Below are 17,958 nucleotides of genomic sequence, written 5' to 3'. Positions count from 1 at the left end.
ACTAGGCCGGCGCGGCCCAGGAGGGGCCCGCGCGGCCCTAGTGTGTGGCGGCCTCGGCTGGCCCCCGACGCCCTCCTTCGGACTACTTATTGCCTTCGACCTAAAAACGCACGGGAGGAAGTCGAAATCGCCAGAAACCACCCAGTACGCCGCCACATCGCGAAACTCCGTCTCGGGGACCAGAAGTCTCCGTTCTGGCACCTCGCCGGGACGGGGAATTGGAGGAGATCATCGCCATCATCACCACCGACGCCTCTCCATCGACCAACCATGTTTCCCCCATCCATGTGTGAGTAATTCCCCCGCTGTAGGCTGAAGGGGATGGTAGGGATTGGATGAGATTGGTCATGTAATAGTCATAAGATTGTTAGGGCATAGTTCCTAGTATCCGTAGATGTTACTTTTATGATATTGTTGCAACTTGTTATGCTTAATGCTTGTCACTAGGGCCCGAGTGCCATGATCTCAGATCTGAACATGTTATTGATTCATGAAGATATTCGTTGTTTATGATCTTACTCGCAAGTTGTATACACATGTCGTTGTCCGGAACCAATGGGCCCGAAGTGACGAAATCGGGACAACCGGAGGGAATGGTAGTGATGTGAGGATCACATGTGTTCACGGAGTGTTAATGCTTTGCTCCGGTACTCTATTAAAAGGAGTACCTTAATATCCAGTAGTTTCCCTAGAGGCCTGGCTGCCACCGGCTGGTAGGACAAAAGATGTTGTGCAAGTTTCTCATTGCGAGCACGTACGACTAAATATGGAACACATGCCTATTGATTGATTAGTGCTTGGATACCATTTTATTATTATCTGCAAATGCCCCTGCTTTGATTGTTACATGAGTTTCTCTCATCCATGCAACGCCCGTTCATCCGATCCCTGTGCCTACGGTATTTTAACTCTGCTGTTTACTATAATCACTGCTCGTTGCCTTTGTTACTCTGTCGCTCGTTATTTCGCTACCGCTATCGCTATAAAGCTGCTACTACTTGATAAACTCTTGCGAGCAAGTCCGTTTCCGAGTGCGGCTGAATTGACAACTCCGCTGTTAAGGCTTTCAAGTATTCTTTGTCTCCCCTTGTGTCGAATCAATAAATTGGGTTTTACTTCCCGCGAAGACTGTTGCGATCCCCTATACTTGTGGGTCATCAAGACTATTTTCGGGCGCCGTTGCCGGGGAGCATAGCTTTATTTGGAAGTTCACTTGGATTGATATTGTTCGCTGCAAATTCTCCATCATGGGTAAACCTCGCGATACTAAGGTCGCCATATTACCATCCACTACAAGAAAAGGTACAACTCTGAGTACCTCTACTGCTCTTGATTCACCATCTGTGATAAGTAAACTTGTTTCACCACCACAAGTTTCAAATGCTGGTACTTCTACTGAATCTTAAAATTTCTCTTATAATTGTGATGATGCTTCTACTGTGCTTGATAATGATGGTTCGTTAGGATCTTTTATAGATGCTACAATTGCTAGGTCTAGACAAATTGAAAATACTGAAACTCCTAATGAAAATGCTGTTACACCTATTAATTCACCTGAGTCTGTTGAATACTCTAGTGATGATCTTGATGAAGATTATGTGGAACTTGATGATGATTTTATTGAAAAATGCAATGCTACTACTGATGCAAGAAAAATTAAAAAGTTGCTTGCAGAACATGCCGTTAGATATAAAGCTGTCTCCTGATCCTAAATTTGCCACATCTCCTATAAACATTAAGGATAAAGATTATGATTTTTCTCTTGATCTATCTCATATAGCTATTGTTGAGAAAACACCCTTTTGTGGTACTGAAAAAGAAAGTCTTCGTTGAACGGATGATTGAGTTATCTACTACGAGTAGCTTGTTTTCTGATGATGTTAAAAAGCGTACTTACTTTGTTGCTAAAATCTTTCCATTCTCATTAAAGGATGACGCTAAAACTTGGTATAATAGTTTGCCACCTAATTCTATTAAAAGTCCAAAAGAATTGCTTGATGTTTTCTTCCGTAATACTTTCCTGCTAGTGCTCAACATATTGCTTTGCGAGAGAATTTATAATTTTGACCAGGAAGATGGAGAGAAATTGCACGAGGCTTGGGCGAGATTTTGCTCTCTTATTAGAGCTCGGCCGACCATGATTTGGAAAAGCATGATTTACTTGATATATTTTATAGTGGACTAACCATTGAGTCTAGGGCATACCTGGATAGTTGTCGCTGGTTGTGTTTTCGGGAAAAGAACTCCGGACGACGCTGAAGAATTATTGGCTAAAATAGGCCGGAATCATGATGATTGGACTACACACGAACCAACCCCAACACCGATACTTGAAGAAGAGGGGTATGATTAAATTAAATGATGAAGATATGAGGGAAGCTAAGAAGTCTCTTAAGGAGAAGGGTATTAAACCCTGAAGATGTGAAGAATTTACCTCCTATAGAAGATTTATGTAAGATAACTCCCCCTTCATCCATGGTTGAGGTACACTCTCTTGAACGCTTTACTAGAGAAGATATTCCGTATTCAAAACCTCCTGCACAATGCTTAGATGCGTTTGATAATTATATTGTTAAGCAAGAAAATTTTAATATGAGAGTAGAGAATCATTTAATGGAAAATTCTCGAGCTATTAGTGAATTGCATGATATTGTGGAGAGAACCTCCAATGATGTTAAGATGCTTGTTAAACATTTTAATATGGTTCAAACTCAAATTGATCAACTCACTAAAGTGCAAAATGACTTGTTGGGAAATAATGCTAAAGAAAAACATGCTTATGAAGTAACAACTAGAGGTGGTGTTTCTACTCGGGATCCTCTATATCTCGAGGGACATCCCAAAAGAGTTGAACAAGATTCTCAACGAACTAAAACTAGTGCTCCATCTAAGAAAAAGAAAAAGAAACATAAGAATGTTGTAGAATCCTCCGAACCTGTTAATGATCCTAATAGTATTTCTATTTACGATCTTGAAGCCGAAAGTGGTAATGAACATGATAAAGATAATGATAAGAATGATACTCCTGATAAAGAAGAGGTTGAAGAAGAACCTGAAAAGCATGCTAAAAATAAAAAGTACACTAAAGAAGATTTTATTGCTGAGAAACATGGTAATGAAAGAGAACCTTGGGTTCAAAAGCAAATGCCATTTCCTGCTAAGAAACTAAAATCAAAGGAAGAAGAACACTATAATAAATTTTGTGATTGGATGAAACCTTTATTCTTGCAAATCCCTTTGACTGATGCTATTAAATTGCCTCCTTATTCAAAGTATATGAAAGATATTGTCACTAACAAAAGGAAAATTCCTAATGAGGAGATTTCCACTATGCTTGCTAATTACTCTTTTAAGGGTAAGGTTCCAAAGAAGCATGGCGACCCAGGTATTCCAACTATTCTTTGTTCTATTAAGAATAATTATGTTAAAACTGCTATATGTGACTTGGGAGCCGGTGTTAGTGTTATGCCTTTTTCTCTTTATAAGATACTTTACTTAGATAAGTTGATACCTACTGATATATCTTTGCAAATGGCTGATAAATCTACTGCCATTCCTGTTGGTATATGAGAGGATGTTCCTGTTCAAGTTACTAATAACTGCTTGATATTAACTGATTTTGTTGTGTTGGAAATGCCTGAAGATGATAATATGTCTATTATTCTTGGGAGACATTTTCTTAACACCGCAGGGGCTGTTATTGATTGCAATAAGGGAAAAGTTACTTTCAATATTGATGACAAGGAGCATACTGTTTATTTTCCCAAGAGGATTGAGAAAGCATGTGGAGTTAATACTATTTCTAATGTGAGAACTATCAAAGTTGGAACTATCGATTGTCCTATATATGAGCCTAAAGAAGAATATCAAACTCTTATGATTGGATCCATATCAATACAATTCAAGGTAACATGATTGATTTGAGGTTTATTTCTTCATATGCTATGTAAAATTTATTTGGTGGCAAGACTTGATCAACCTTGTTAACAAATTCATTTTATATGCATAGAGGAACTAAACAACATTTCTTTCTTTCTCCACTTGATCTACTTGCTGTAGCACTTTTATTTTGCAAAGTTCCTTAGTTGATTAGAGATTTCAAAATTTTTCCTGCCCAGTAATAATAAATTTAATACCCAGAAATGTGCATTTTTCAAAGTTTTCAAAAATTCACAAAAATTATACTGTTGGTCCTATTTTTTTGACGAGGCACCTGGGAGCACCTGGGGATGACCAGTGGGGCACCCCAGGGTGGCACCCCACATGCTGGCGCGGCCAGCAAGGGGGGCGCGCCACCCTGGTGTGTGGGCCCCCATTTATCCCACTTTAGCATCTCTTCCTCCCACACTCTTCTCTCTCCCGAAAAAAATCGACACCAGCTTCCTCTCACTCGTGTTTTTGCTCAAGAACTCCAGATTTTTCGATCTCTTTGCTCAGCCCAGATTTCTGTCTGAAATTTGGCACATTTGCTCTTTGGTATGTGACTCCTCCAACCCTTCAACTAGAATTTTGTTTGGTGGAGTATATCTTGAATATTTTGCTGCTGTAGGTAACATGTTTAGTGAGTTTTCATGCTTGTTATAAGTGGTAGAAACTAGTTTTGATGCGTGATTAGTACTCTAGCAAGTTCCTATGGTAGTTTCCCTCAATTATATGTCACCAAATCAAGTTTTATATTGTTTGTTGAAAAATTTCAGAAAAGGGGGATGGACAACTTTAACTTTGGAGAAGTGTTCCAAGGGGAGACAACAAGCACGGGGAGGCCCTCTAGGTCATCCACCCAATGCGAGCCATCCTACAATGAGGATCTCATCGCACCAAGCTTCGCACCCGAGGAGGACAATGGAGTCCCCAACGCCGCATCCTTTCCATGCTATGACTTTTTGAGTAATGCGGGGTTGTTGGATGATTTCTTTACCCTCGTCGGTAGGGCAAGTTTGACCACCTATGTCGGAGATGAGAGTGAGCAATACTACACGCTCACTAAAATCTTTGTGGAGAGCTTCAAGTTCAACAATAAGCACTTTCACCCAACAGTTTCATTCAAGATCTATGGTAAACCTATTACTATGAAGTTGGAAAATTTTTGTGCTGCATTGGGTATTGTCCCTGTAGGTACATCAAGGAAGATTGAGGACAACCCAAGGGAATTGTTGGAGCTCTATCGAGGGATTACCAATGATGATTGTCGCACCATTCAGCGTGGCAAGATAAGAAACATTCAACTCCCCGCCATTAAGTATTTTGCTTATAACATTGGTACTAGCATTCTTGGTAGGGAAAACACTAGCAACATATCTAGCTATCACCTTGGTTTCTTAATTGCTGCACTCACTGGGGAAACACCTTATCATCTTGGTGCTCTTGTTGCTCGCCGCTTGTCTAACAAGGGGCCCATATTTGGAGGAATTATTGCTTCACGCGTTTTAGCATATTTAGAGCTTCCTCTTGACCCTAATGATGTGAAAATAACTCGTATGAGGCTTGATATTGCTTCTATGAAGAGTCATCAATTTGTTACAGCTGACTCTAGGTTAGATAATATTGTTTATAGAGTGTTATTTGCTGACGGGGAAGAGAGGGAAGTCCCTTTGCCCCAACCAGATTTGTTCAGTATCAACAGGAAACCATGGTCGCGCTCTAAGGAGGAGGTGGATGAGAAGCTGAAGATACACAACTTCCACCAACAGCATGACTCCAAGGACGCCGAGCCCTCCTACGACTACACCGTCACGTATCCGGGTGCTTCTTCTAGCACATACCCGGAATATGATCCATCTTCGTACTACGAGGGTGCTTCTTCATGGGCACCATGGGGTTGATCTCCACTTAGGCCAAAAGCCTAAGCTTGGGGGGAGGTATACCAGCATCACTCATTCTTTGCATATTATGGTTGTTGGATACTTGTACATACTTGTTTAGTCTCTTTGAGTGGTTTTCTAATGAGAGGGAGATGATATTTGGGGAAGTGCTGCCTGAAAACAGATTCTGGACTGTTACTAGAAAAATTCGTGCGCACAGCCAGAACGTTATTTTGATCTGCCAATTTTTGTGCAGGTTCCCCAAGTTGTTATCTTACTTTCATTAGTTGAAAACTTTTCGAGCTGAGCAACGTAAGATTTTTGTAAAAATCGATTTCTGTACTGCTGTCAGGTTTTGGCAGATTTCTGCCATCTCGCTTTTCTGTGTTTCTTTTAGTTTTCATTTTCTTGTTCTTGCTTTGTTTCTTTCCTAAAACACAAAAGACCAAAAATATTTCTGTTGTTTCTCTTCATCATTTGTTTATCTTGGTTTCTTGCTTTTATCTTGCTTTATTTGCTATCCTTGGTTTGCTATAAGAAAATCGAAAAAGATTTTGCTTTGTTTGCTTGTTTCCTTTTGTTCTTGTTTCCAAATTCGAAAACATCAAAAACATTTGCTGTTCTTCTTTGGTTTTGTAAAGTTCTTTATGAGTTCAATGGTCTTCGGTGGCTGGAGCATGGTTTTTATTTCATATTATCCAAGCTACACAAGTGAAAAGGCAATAATGACGATCTACGACAATCTGATTGTGGTGAGAGGCTGGTATGAACTCTATTTGTTTTCATTTTTGTACATATACTCATCCATGTGAGCATGCTTAGTTGGTTCATGTGAGGTATATGTCATTTAAGAAAGTCTAGTAGTTCATGATCTCTCATGTTAGCTCCAATTTATTAATATGAGTAGCATGTCATGGATGTTTGCTTGCATTGTTTTATTCATAGATAGGTATGATATTGTGGTATCCTCCTCTGAATAATTCATTTGAATTAACTTGGCACATGCTCACGCATGCATATGACTGAACAAAAGTCAATTAAGCCTCGATGATTTACATTGCTTCGGAGTTCTTGTACCACTTTTATGCCTCGGTTAATTTATTTTGCCGCAAGCATGATTATGACAGTTACTGCTCTCTTGATTTGTCGCTCCCTAGTCTTTTGCTAGCCTTCACTTGTACTGAGCGGGAACGCTGCTCGTGCCTCCAAACACATGAAAACCAAGTTATTCCAGAGTGTCCACCATAAATACCTATGCATGGCATTTCAAACCATTCCAAGTAAATTCTCATTTGCTACCTTTGAAACCTTCAAAATGCTTCTCAATTTGTGTTAATGTTTTATAGCTCATGGGGAAGTATGTGGTGTTTATCTTTCGATCTTGTCATTTACTCCGGACGGACTTTTACCAATGGACTAGTGGCACATCCACTCATCCAATAATTTTGCAAAAAGAGCTGGCAACGGGGTTCCCAGCCCCAATTAATTAACTTTCATAAATTTACAAATAGACACTCCTCCATGGTATGTGATTGTTGGACGGCACCCGAAGGATTCGGTTAGCCATGGCTTGAGAAAGCAAAGGTGGGGAGGAGTGTCATCTAAATAAAACTTAAATAAAAAGGCACTCCTTCATGGTATGAGATTGTTGGCAGGCACCCGAGGATTCGGTTAGCCATGGTTTGTGAAGCAAGGTTGGAAGGAGTGCCACCCAAAAATAAAATTTCATGGGAGCCGCTCTTGAAAGTCCGGTTGATGAGGTGGTTAGAGTACCCATTACCATTCGTTGACAACAACAAACACCTCTCAAAACCATTTTACTTATGTCTTTATAAAAATGAAAAGCTCTAGCACATGTTAATCCCTGCTTCCCTCTGCGAAGGGTCAATCTTTTACTTTTACATTGAGTCACCATCTTTTCTTTGAGCACTTTCTTGAGAGCACAACTGTCATTCTTAGTGTAATATGCTTGTCTCCAAATATGATTGATTGTGGTATAACTTTGATGCTTTTATCTTTGACAATCACTATTTCTAGTCTTTCTATGAACTTCAGAGGTGCCTGAGCATTTATGTTTTGCTGATAAAATATGGGCAAGCGAGATACCACTCTATCATACTCATTTATGAACATTGCAATCCTGCTTATATACATGATTCATGATACTTATTATTAATTGTTGGTACCTTCCCATGATTGACATAGCTATTGGATGATCTCATTTGCATGTATCTTATTATGAACTGCCTAAGTGTTAGCCATAGCATGAGAATATTTACATCATATGAACAAATGTGTTCGTGAAAGTTCTTTTATCGCTCGGTTGTTAACTGAATTGCTTGAGGACAAGCAATAAGCTAAGCTTGGGGGAGTTGATACGTCCAAAACGTATCTACTTTCCCGAACACTTTTGTTGTTGTTTTGCCTCTAATTTGTGTACTTTGGATGCAACTAACACGGACTAACGCTGTTTTCAGCAGAAGCTGTTACAGTGTCTCGTTTTTGTGCAGAAATCCAACTTTCGGGAAAAACCTCGGGATTTGGACGAAAGGTCCTATTTTCCCAGAATACTTACGGAGCCAGAAGGGCAAGCCAGGTGGGGGCACGTGGGCCCCACACACTAGGCCGGCGCGGCCCAGGAGGGGCCCGCGCGGCCCTAGTGTGTGGCGGCCTCGGCTGGCCCCCGACGCCCTCCTTCGGACTACTTATTCCCTTCGACCTAAAAACGCACGGGAGGAAGTCGAAATCGCCAGAAACCACCCAGTACGCCGCCACATCGCGAAACTCCGTCTCGGGGACCAGGAGTCTCCGTTCTGGCACCTCGCCGGGACGGGGAATTGGAGGAGATCATCGCCATCATCACCACCGACGCCTCTCCATCGACCAGCCATGTTTCCCCCATCCATGTGTGAGTAATTCCCCGCTTGTAGGCTGAAGGGGATGGTAGGGATTGGATGAGATTGGTCATGTAATAGTCATAAGATTGTTAGGGCATAGTGCCTAGTATCCGTAGATGTTACTTTTATGATATTGTTGCAACTTGTTATGCTTAATGCTTGTCACTAGGACCCGAGTGCCATGATCTCGGATCCGAACATGTTATTGATTCATGAAGATATTCGTTGTTTATGATCTTACTTGCAAGTTGTATACACATGTCGCTGTCCGGAACCAATGGCCCCGAAGTGACAGAAATCGGGACAACCGGAGGGAATGGTAGTGATGTGAGGATCACATGTGTTCACGGAGTGTTAATTCTTTGCTCCGGTACTCTATTAAAAGGAGTACCTTAATATCCGATAGTTTCCCTAGAGGCCCGGCGCTACCGGTCTGGTAGGACAAAAGATGTTGTGCAAGTTTCTCATTGCGAGCACGTACGACTATATATGGAACACATGCCTATTGATTGATTAGTACTTGGATACCGTTTTATTATTATCCGCAAATGCCCCTGCTTTGATTGTTACATGAGTTTCTCTCATCCATGCAACGCCCGTTCATCCGATCCCTGTGCCTACGGTATTTTAACTCTGCTTGTTTACTATAATCACTGCTGCTGCCTTTGTTACTCTGTCTTCGTTATTTCGCTATCGCTATCTGCTATAAAGCTGCTACTACTTGATAAACTCTTGCGAGCAAGTACTGTTTTCGAGTGCAGCTGAATTGACAACTCCGCTGTTAAGGCTTTCAAGTATTTTTTGTCTCCCTTGTGTCGAATCAATAAATTGGGTTTTACTTCCCGCGAAGACTGTTGCGATCCCCTATACTTGTGGGTCATCAGCAAGACAAAATAAAATAAGATAAAAACAGAGATAGAGGTAGAGTGTACTCCCCAGGTGAACTTATGAGTAGAGCTATGCCTCCCCGGCAACGGCGCCAGAAAATAGTCTTGATGACCCACAAGTATAGGGGATCGCAACAGTCTTCGCGGGTAGTAAAACCCAATTTATTGATTCGACACAAGGGGAGACAAAGAATACTTGAAAGCCTTAACGAGCGGAGTTGTCAATTCAGTTGCACATGGAAACGAGACTTGCTCGCAAGATTTTATCAGTAGTAACAGTTTTATAGCAGTAGCAGTAGTAAAATAATAGCACCAGAGTAACAAAGACAGCAGTAGTGATTATAGTAAACGACATGATTAAAATACTGTAGGCACAGGGATGGATGAACGGGCGTTGCATGGATGAGAGAAACTCATGTAACCAATCTAAGCAGGGCATTTGCAGATAATAATAAAACGGTATCCAAGTACTAATCAATCAATAGGCATGTGTTCCATATATAGTCGTACGTGCTCGCAATGAGAAACTTGCACAACATCTTTTGTCCTACCGACGGTGGCAGCCAGGCCTCTAGGAATCTCTCGGAAATTAAGGCACTCCTTTTAATAGAGCACCGGAGCAAAGCATTAACACTCCGTGAACACATGTGATCCTCATGTCACCGCCATCCCCTTCGGTTGTCCCAATTTCTGTCACTTTGGGGCCTCGGGTTCCGGACGAGCAACACGTGTATACAACTTGCGGGTAAGATCATAAAGCAATGAATATCATAATGAATCGATAACATGTTCGGATCCGAGATCATGGCACTCGGGCCCTAGTGACAAGCATTAAGCATAACAAGTTGCAACAATATCATAAAAGTACCAATTACGGACACTAGGCACTATGCCCTAACAATATTATGCTATTACATGACCAATCTCATCCAATCCCTACCATCCCCTTCAGCCTACAGCGGGGGAATTACTCACACATGGATGGGGGAAACATGGCTGATCGATGGTGAGGCGTCGGTGATGATGATGGCGATGATCTCCTCCAATTCCCCATCCCGACGGAGTGTCAGAACGGAGTTTCTGGTCCCGAGACAGAGTTTCGCGACGGTGGTGGCGTACTGGATGGCTTCTAGCGAGTTTCGACTTCCTCCCCATAGGCCGGCGCGGCCAGGGTGGAGCCCGCGCGGCCCTGTCGTGTGGGGCCCCCCTGGCCTATCTTCGTCTCCCCTTCGGTGTTCTGGAATCTTCCGGGAAAAATAAGGTTACGGGCGTTGATTTCGTCCGATTCCGAGAATATTGCCCGAACAGACCTTTACGGAACCAAAAACGACGAGAAAACGAGGACTGGCACTTCGGCATCTTGTTAATAGGTTAGTTTTGGAAAATGCATAAAAACATTATAAAGTGCAAGCAAAACATGTAAGTATTGTCATAAAACAAGCATGGAACATCAGAAATTATAGGTACGTTGGAGACGTATCAGAGATCTCCACCACCATCGTCACCACGTCGTCGTGCTTCCGGGATTTCTAGGAGGATCTACTATTTTCGCTGCCCGCTAGAACGGGGAGAAGGATGTCTTCATCAACCCCGTACGTGTGACCGAGTGCGGAGGTGCTGCCCGATTGCGGCACCGTCGGGATCTTCTACTCGCTCCTAAGAGCGGCAAGTGATCGACATCATCCACGAGATTTATCTCGTTAACGCTTAGCGATCTTCGAGGGTACGTTGCTCCCAACTTGTTGCTACCATCTATTAGATTAGATCTTGGCTTGTTATTCCTTCCTGCGGTAGAATTTTTTGTTTTCTATGCTACGAATCCCTACAAATCGAACTACTTAGGGGCTATCAAATGCTACACTGTGACATGGTAGTTATAAAGGTAGCTTTCGGGTTTGTCCTGAAGCATGTTGCGAGGCATGGTAAATCAAAATAAAATTTGCCCCTCTCTTCATGATCAAATATCATAAGGCGAAAGGAAAGGCGTGTACAGAACATTGTGATGGTTCGTCTAATATGATCTTTACGCATGTTTAGGAGTTGGCACGACTTTCTAGAGGCCACTACTAACTATTGTTCGAGTAGAAGTACTCGTGGCATGTCTATTTGCACGTGAACCTATAGGACCACACACTTAAGAGCTGGAAGCCTAATTCGGATTGGATTCCGCATTAGACTGGGCTTAAGGTACTAATGAAACTCAAACGTTGTAGCCCAACATAGACGCCTATATAAGAAAGGGTGGAGCGAGCTGATTAGGGTTGAACCACTCCACCCAGCCGCGACTCCTCTCACACCTCAGTTGCACGTGTGGATATAGCAATCTGACATGCGACGCTTTCACTCCGTACGTGTGGATACCTTGGAGGTGTTGTATCTATAGCACTTGGACGAGCCGCACGCGAGGGAACTGTTGGGACGAGGAGGATGACGTATGAAGGTGGTATTAATGTGCAATACCTCTATAAATCAGTATGAAGGCGGTATTGTTTTCTCCTCTTAGTGAAATACTGTATACAGTGTTGGTGTGGGTTTCTGTAAAGAAAAGGAAAAGACAAGATGGGGACTCATCATCAGAAAACAAAACAAAAACAACGGTAAGCAAAAAAGGAAAAGCGCGTTGACGATTTGACCCCTCCGGTGTCCGGACGCTTGTCTCTCAGAAAAGAAAGGAGAAACATGTCAAAAAAGAAAAGAAAGGAAAAAAAAGGCCAACCCTGTATTATTTCCCCTCCTTTCCCTTCCCACAGCAGCAGTCCCCCGCTCGCTCCCTCACTTCCATGGTAGAGAGAGTGGTTGGGGGCCTCTAATGGCGCGCCGCTCCTGCTTCCTCCTTCTCCTCTCGCTCCACATCGCGCTGCTGCTGCTCATCCCCTGCTACTGCCAGGTACCCGCCGGTTCTTTAATCTTTCCTTTTTTTTCAATTGCTGGGTGCGCGTGCTGTATTCCGATCAAGTTCTTGTCCAATTCGATCTGACCCGCGCTGCCTCACTTCTTAATTACATCAACACTTGTTTGCTACAACGATGCATGAACTCAATTTATCTCAGTATCTTGTTCTTCCCAAAACTCATGCGATCTTTGAGCGAGGTGTTCGCTTTTCAGAGACGGTTCTTGCAGCCTGAATTCAGTGCTCGCTCTTGCTTGCAGGTCGGCAATTCGTGCTCGTCGGCCCGCGACTGCGGGGTGGGCCTTTACTGCGGCGATTGCGCCGCCTCCGGCAGGAAGCAGCCGTCCTGCATCAGGGACCTGGCCATCCAGCCCACCTCCATCGTACTCTCTTCTTGCGTCCCCTCCCGTGCTTCGCTTGTATTATTGCTCCGTAGCTTGTGTTGACCAATTTCTCATCTCACATGTCCTGAACTTCATTCAGGTGAAGGGGCTGCCCTTTAACAGGTACTCATGGCTGGTGACCCATAACTCATTCTCCATTGTCGGCGAGCCGTCCCGCACTGGGGTCGAGAGGGTTACATTTTACAACCAGGAAGACACTGTCACCAACCAGCTCAGGGTATCTATTTTTGGATATATTCGGACATTCCTGGGTTATATGTTCGACAATTTATAGGGTGAATGTTATTTTAATTTCTTCTGTGCTTATATATGTTGGGTGTTTGCAGAATGGAGTGAGGGGATTGATGCTGGATATGTATGACTTTGGCGGTGACGTCTGGCTCTGCCACTCTTTGCAAGGGAAATGCTACAACTTCACCGCTTTTGTAAGTTTTATTCTTTGTAGACAACATCTAGTATTTGGCATTTCATTGCTAGTTAAGCCACCACAAATGCAGTTCAGTTAGGATACTCTGGTAGCCGTATGTTAAATTTAGAAATTCATGGAAAAAGAAGCTTCTGCTTATCTGCTACTCTTATGATTCTATTGTGGATTCTATTGTTTCCTTATAATGATTAGTTGTAACTAAAGAAATGGAAGTTAATTGATTCTTTTCCAGAATTTATGATTAACCTTGCGGGTTGCAAAATGCGCAGATGTTAAGGCTCCAGACTAATAATTGAATGGAATATAATGTTAGGAACCAGCAATTGACACGTTGAAAGAGGTTGAAGCATTTCTATCTGAGAACCCCACAGAGATAGTCACGATATTCATCGAGGATTACGTCCATTCACCGATGGGATTAAGCAAACTGTTTACTGCTGCTGACTTGATGAAGTACTGGTACCCTATATCAGAAATGCCAACTAGTGGCCAGGACTGGCCAAGCGTTACAGATATGGCTGCAAAGAACCACAGGTTGCTAGTGTTCACTTCCGATGCTTCAAAGGAGGCTACTGAAGGAATAGCTTACCAGTGGAGCTATTTGCTGGAGAATGAATGTAAGTATCGCTTGCTGATCTTCAGTAAAATAAATACAAGACTAAGTTCTTCCTATTATGGGTATTGATAGGCTACCTCTACCATATTTCGATGTGCAAATCTTAAATAAAATCTGTATTACGAAATCTCCTCGGTTTAGAGCTAGATATGGCAATCACAGTACTTGTATGTCTCAAGAACCTTATCTAACATTGATTTCACCCCAGTCCGCCACCTCCAGGAACCGATTTATTGGACCATCAAATTCCTGTATGGTGATTAATTTGCTCCACTTTTTCTACCGAGTTTGCTACAAAGATCTCTGAGAGCTGGACATTTGTTGATTCAGCACAAAATCTAGTGCAGAACTAATTGAGTAGTTTTGTTTTTTCACATATCAACATTGGTATAGGTATCTGGCAAAAAATGGCATAACTAGCACTGTTTTCAGTAGTTATATCTCCTGTCACTCTAATAATATTATTCTGTCGAGATCATGATACTATCATAGCAGCACACACAGTTTTGTTTATATTCTTGGTTTTTGAGTCATTTTGAGGTACTTAAATTTATTCATTTGGACAAGTTGAAATTTTCTTTTACTGATAAGTTGAATACTTCACCTGCCAATGTATATGGTCCTAAGATTGATTCATAGTAATGTTGTCATCGGTGCCTAATTACCTCAAAGAATGCATACTCAATTACTTGTACATGAAAGTTTATATTATGGTTTGAGAATAGCTATTCTACGTAAAGCAGCAAACATGTAAAAACATCTGAAGTGAATATGGGGCTGTAATACTCCTGTATTTGTTGGTCTTATTGACCAACTAAGATTTTTTTAATAGTTTTTTTTCCTTTGCCTCTTCTATAATAGTCAAGAAGTAAAGTATGGACTGAATGGTAACTGCGGCAATATAGAAAGGGAAGGAACGACATATGTGCTTCCTCTGCATGACATATTATTGTATTGAATATAATTGTAAAGCATGCTCAGTAGAAGTACCATGATGCATTGTTGTTTAGATCAGGAACGAATAAACAAGTTTTTGCCCTCTTTGAGCGGGTTTGGCCACACTAAGTCTTCAGTTGATGGGGAGTCAATCCTTTCTATATATTACCGAGCTCATGTGCTAGTTCCACCGGAATAGAGATCCACACAACCCCAACATACCATTAGATGTTTGATAAATTAAGAAGCACGTTGGCTATTTTGAAAGAAAAAAAACATAGCATATGAGAATTTAAATTATCTGATTAGTATTTTCTATTTAAAACATTGATGCAAAACTTTTTTTTTACCTTGTTGGTGTTAAAGTGTATGTGGATTGCCCACCTTCTCCATCAGTTCGGACTTTTGGTTCTACTGGCTGGTGCATTAAACTTTACATGGTATCAGGGTAGAGGTCTTGGGTTCAAGTCTCGGCTTTCACGATATAATAATAAGTTACTCTTGTTCTCTTTCTGTCCACCTGTAGGCCTCATCGAGTCACACGTGAAAGGGGGTGTTAAAGTAGATGTGGATTGGCCACCTTCTCTCCATCAGTTCCTTAACATTCGAAGGGGAGGCCCTACCTAAATTCATTAAAAACCATGGTCTGAAAGGTCATATTGAAAATTTACATGCAAAACGAGAAAGAAAGAGCCCAACGAGCAAGAAATAGTTATTTTGTATGCTAGTTTTGTGGACCATATAGTGGTTATATTGGTAGATACTATTACTTAGCTTGCACATAACTCTACTTAATTGGTTTACCTTTTCTAAGTTCCTTTGACCACAAATATCAGAGCTCTTATTTAATACGTATTCTCATTTTATTCCCGTGACCATGACAGCTGGAGATCCAGGTATCGAGCCTGGCTCTTGCCCAAACAGAAAGGAATCCCAGCCACTAAATGCAAGATCTGCATCTCTGATTCTGCAAAATTACTTCCCAACAATTCCTGTTCAGAGTGAAGCATGCAAAGAGAATTCTGTTGGACTACCACAGATGGTCCAAACATGTTATGCTGCAGCTGGAAATAGAATCCCGAACTTTATAGCTTTGAATTTTTACATGGTAATACTTTATTCACAGCTCCCCACAAATACCAACAATATATGTTTGGTAGTACCCCGTGTAAGTATGGAAATTGTTCTTATATGATAACATGTGCAGCGAAGCGATGGTGGTGGTGTTTTTGATGTTCAAGACAGAATCAATGGCCTCACGCTCTGTGGTTGCAACAGCATTGCAGCCTGCCAGGTAACTGTGAAGTCATGTATTTCTTTCAACAAAAAACTGTAGACCTAGGATTTGGTGTAAGATCCACGTTAACACAGGAACACCTTTTCCAACCATAATTCATGCTATATTATAAAACAGTATTAACAATGAAATACTTTGTGCCACTTCTGCTAAGTTATACAGTTTCAGCCATAATTAGCTCAGGTTTATCAGCATGACTCCACTTCGTATATTTTAGAAGACATCATTCTTGTTTTGGCACATACAGTTTTTGTCATCTTTTATATTTTAAATGCCACTTAGTTATTGAAGTCTCACCGAGAAATGTATGCAGGCTGGGGCACCAGCGGGTGCATGCAAGAACACTGGAGCACCAAATACTGGAGCACCGAATCGAACCACCTCTTCCTCTTCTATAAATGGAAACGTGATTTCAGGAACTATAGAATTCAAATCGCCTGCTTCAAGGACCAGCAGCACTTCCACCTGGAGGAACTTTGTTGTTTCGCTAAGTCTGGTGTTGATTCTTAAGGCGTTTTGATTTTTCAGGGTTTACTGTTCATGTCTTTTCTGTGGTCTTGTGTGATGGGATGATTAGTTAGTAGCTTGCTAGCTTTATTATAGGCTATATTCAGAGAAATAGATAATGAGATTGGGCTCAGAGTGGATATAACAAACAGTGTGGAAGCTGCCAATCTTACTTTGGCGGTTTGTCCCCCTCGCAAAGTACAAGTAAAGTTATTAAATTATAATTCTTGTATTGGTCAATATCAAAACAGAAGTTTTTTTTATGGTATCGAGTTCTACAAGGTACCATTAAATTGTCAGTAAAAACAGAAGTGTTTTATATTTCTACATAGAAAAGAACATGGGAGTGATGTTTTGGTACGGAACATGGGAGTGTATGCTCCTTTTATTTTGAAATGCATGTTAGACACATTTTGAAATGTTAAAAAGTTTAAAACAAAAAATTCGCACGTACATCTTTATGTGCTACGCGCTCACAAAGTTGTTCCATGAAAAATCGAATTGTCCTGTGGCGTGTGTAAAAAAGATAAATTCTGTGCTAAAACAAAGATTTGTCACAAGATAAATTTTCTCTTTTTCACGTAGACTATAAAAAATATCATTTTTTCGTGAAACTTGACGAACACACATATATTATGGAGATGTACATGTAATTTTTTTTGTCAAAATTTTTTAACACTTGAAAATATGTTTTTATGTTAGAGGGATCATACGCATCCCGGAGCCGAGTTTCTGATGTTAAGAGAATCTCTTAGTGCAAAGAAGAAGAAAAAACATGCTTTTCCGGTTAATGTGTGGAGCTTTCCTTTGGTGATTTCAAGAATATGAGCAGGAATTAGCTTGGCAAAGTTCATGAATACCATTCTAAAGAACGTTATTCAAGGATAACATTCAGAAGATTGAGTTTCGGGGAGTGTATGAGTTTGCTATGCCATCTGCCTGCTTGTGGTTGGTTAAAAACCTTGTTATTTTGCTACCCAAACTTACAATATCATGTACTTGGCTGATGTGTCTGTGGTAAACTGATCTTGTGAAAATACGATCAAAATTAGGACATTTCCTGAAGCTGACACTCTTTGGAGTGGTGTTTCCTGCAATGCAAATCTTCAGAGCGTTTACTTCAGTAGTCCGTTTATGGTAAAGGAATGTATTATACTATTTACGGAAAAATGCAACTCATTCGAGCGATATATTGTGAATATCCGCCGTATATTGCACGGACAAATCATGCAAATACTCCCTCCGTTCCTAAATGCTATAAAATAGTCAAACTGAAGTGCCAAAACATCTGATACT

At 41.3% G+C, this 17,958-nt stretch overlaps 1 protein-coding gene across 1 annotated transcript; it reads left to right on the top strand.

Annotated features, from left to right (window-relative positions):
• Positions 1 to 12,299: 12,299 nt before the first annotated feature.
• Positions 12,300 to 16,925, top strand: LOC124652834 (PI-PLC X domain-containing protein At5g67130). The gene is made up of 8 exons (XM_047191877.1): positions 12,300 to 12,472; positions 12,736 to 12,858; positions 12,959 to 13,096; positions 13,206 to 13,304; positions 13,620 to 13,923; positions 15,743 to 15,966; positions 16,066 to 16,152; positions 16,469 to 16,925. Exons 1-8 carry the CDS (start codon positions 12,395 to 12,397, stop codon positions 16,673 to 16,675), a joined length of 1,260 nt encoding a protein of 419 aa, XP_047047833.1. The 5' UTR covers positions 12,300 to 12,394; the 3' UTR covers positions 16,676 to 16,925.
• Positions 16,926 to 17,958: the final 1,033 nt, after the last annotated feature.

The sequence above is a fragment of the Lolium rigidum genome, chromosome 5 (assembly GCF_022539505.1).
Source record: "Lolium rigidum isolate FL_2022 chromosome 5, APGP_CSIRO_Lrig_0.1, whole genome shotgun sequence".
Lineage (NCBI taxonomy): Eukaryota > Viridiplantae > Streptophyta > Magnoliopsida > Poales > Poaceae > Lolium > Lolium rigidum.
The sequence above is the reverse complement of the archived record's forward strand: the minus strand, read 5'-3'. Positions and strand labels throughout refer to the sequence as shown.

Bases quoted from the DNA above. Each gene is read 5' to 3' on its own strand.
- LOC124652834 (XM_047191877.1), top strand. From the start codon at position 12,395: ATGGCGCGCCGCTCCTGCTTCCTCCTTCTCCTCTCGCTCCACATCGCG. The intron at 13,305-13,619 runs GTAAGTTTTATT...ATATAATGTTAG, and splicing joins GCTACAACTTCACCGCTTTT to GAACCAGCAATTGACACGTT. The intron at 15,967-16,065 runs GTAATACTTTAT...TAACATGTGCAG, and splicing joins TAGCTTTGAATTTTTACATG to CGAAGCGATGGTGGTGGTGT.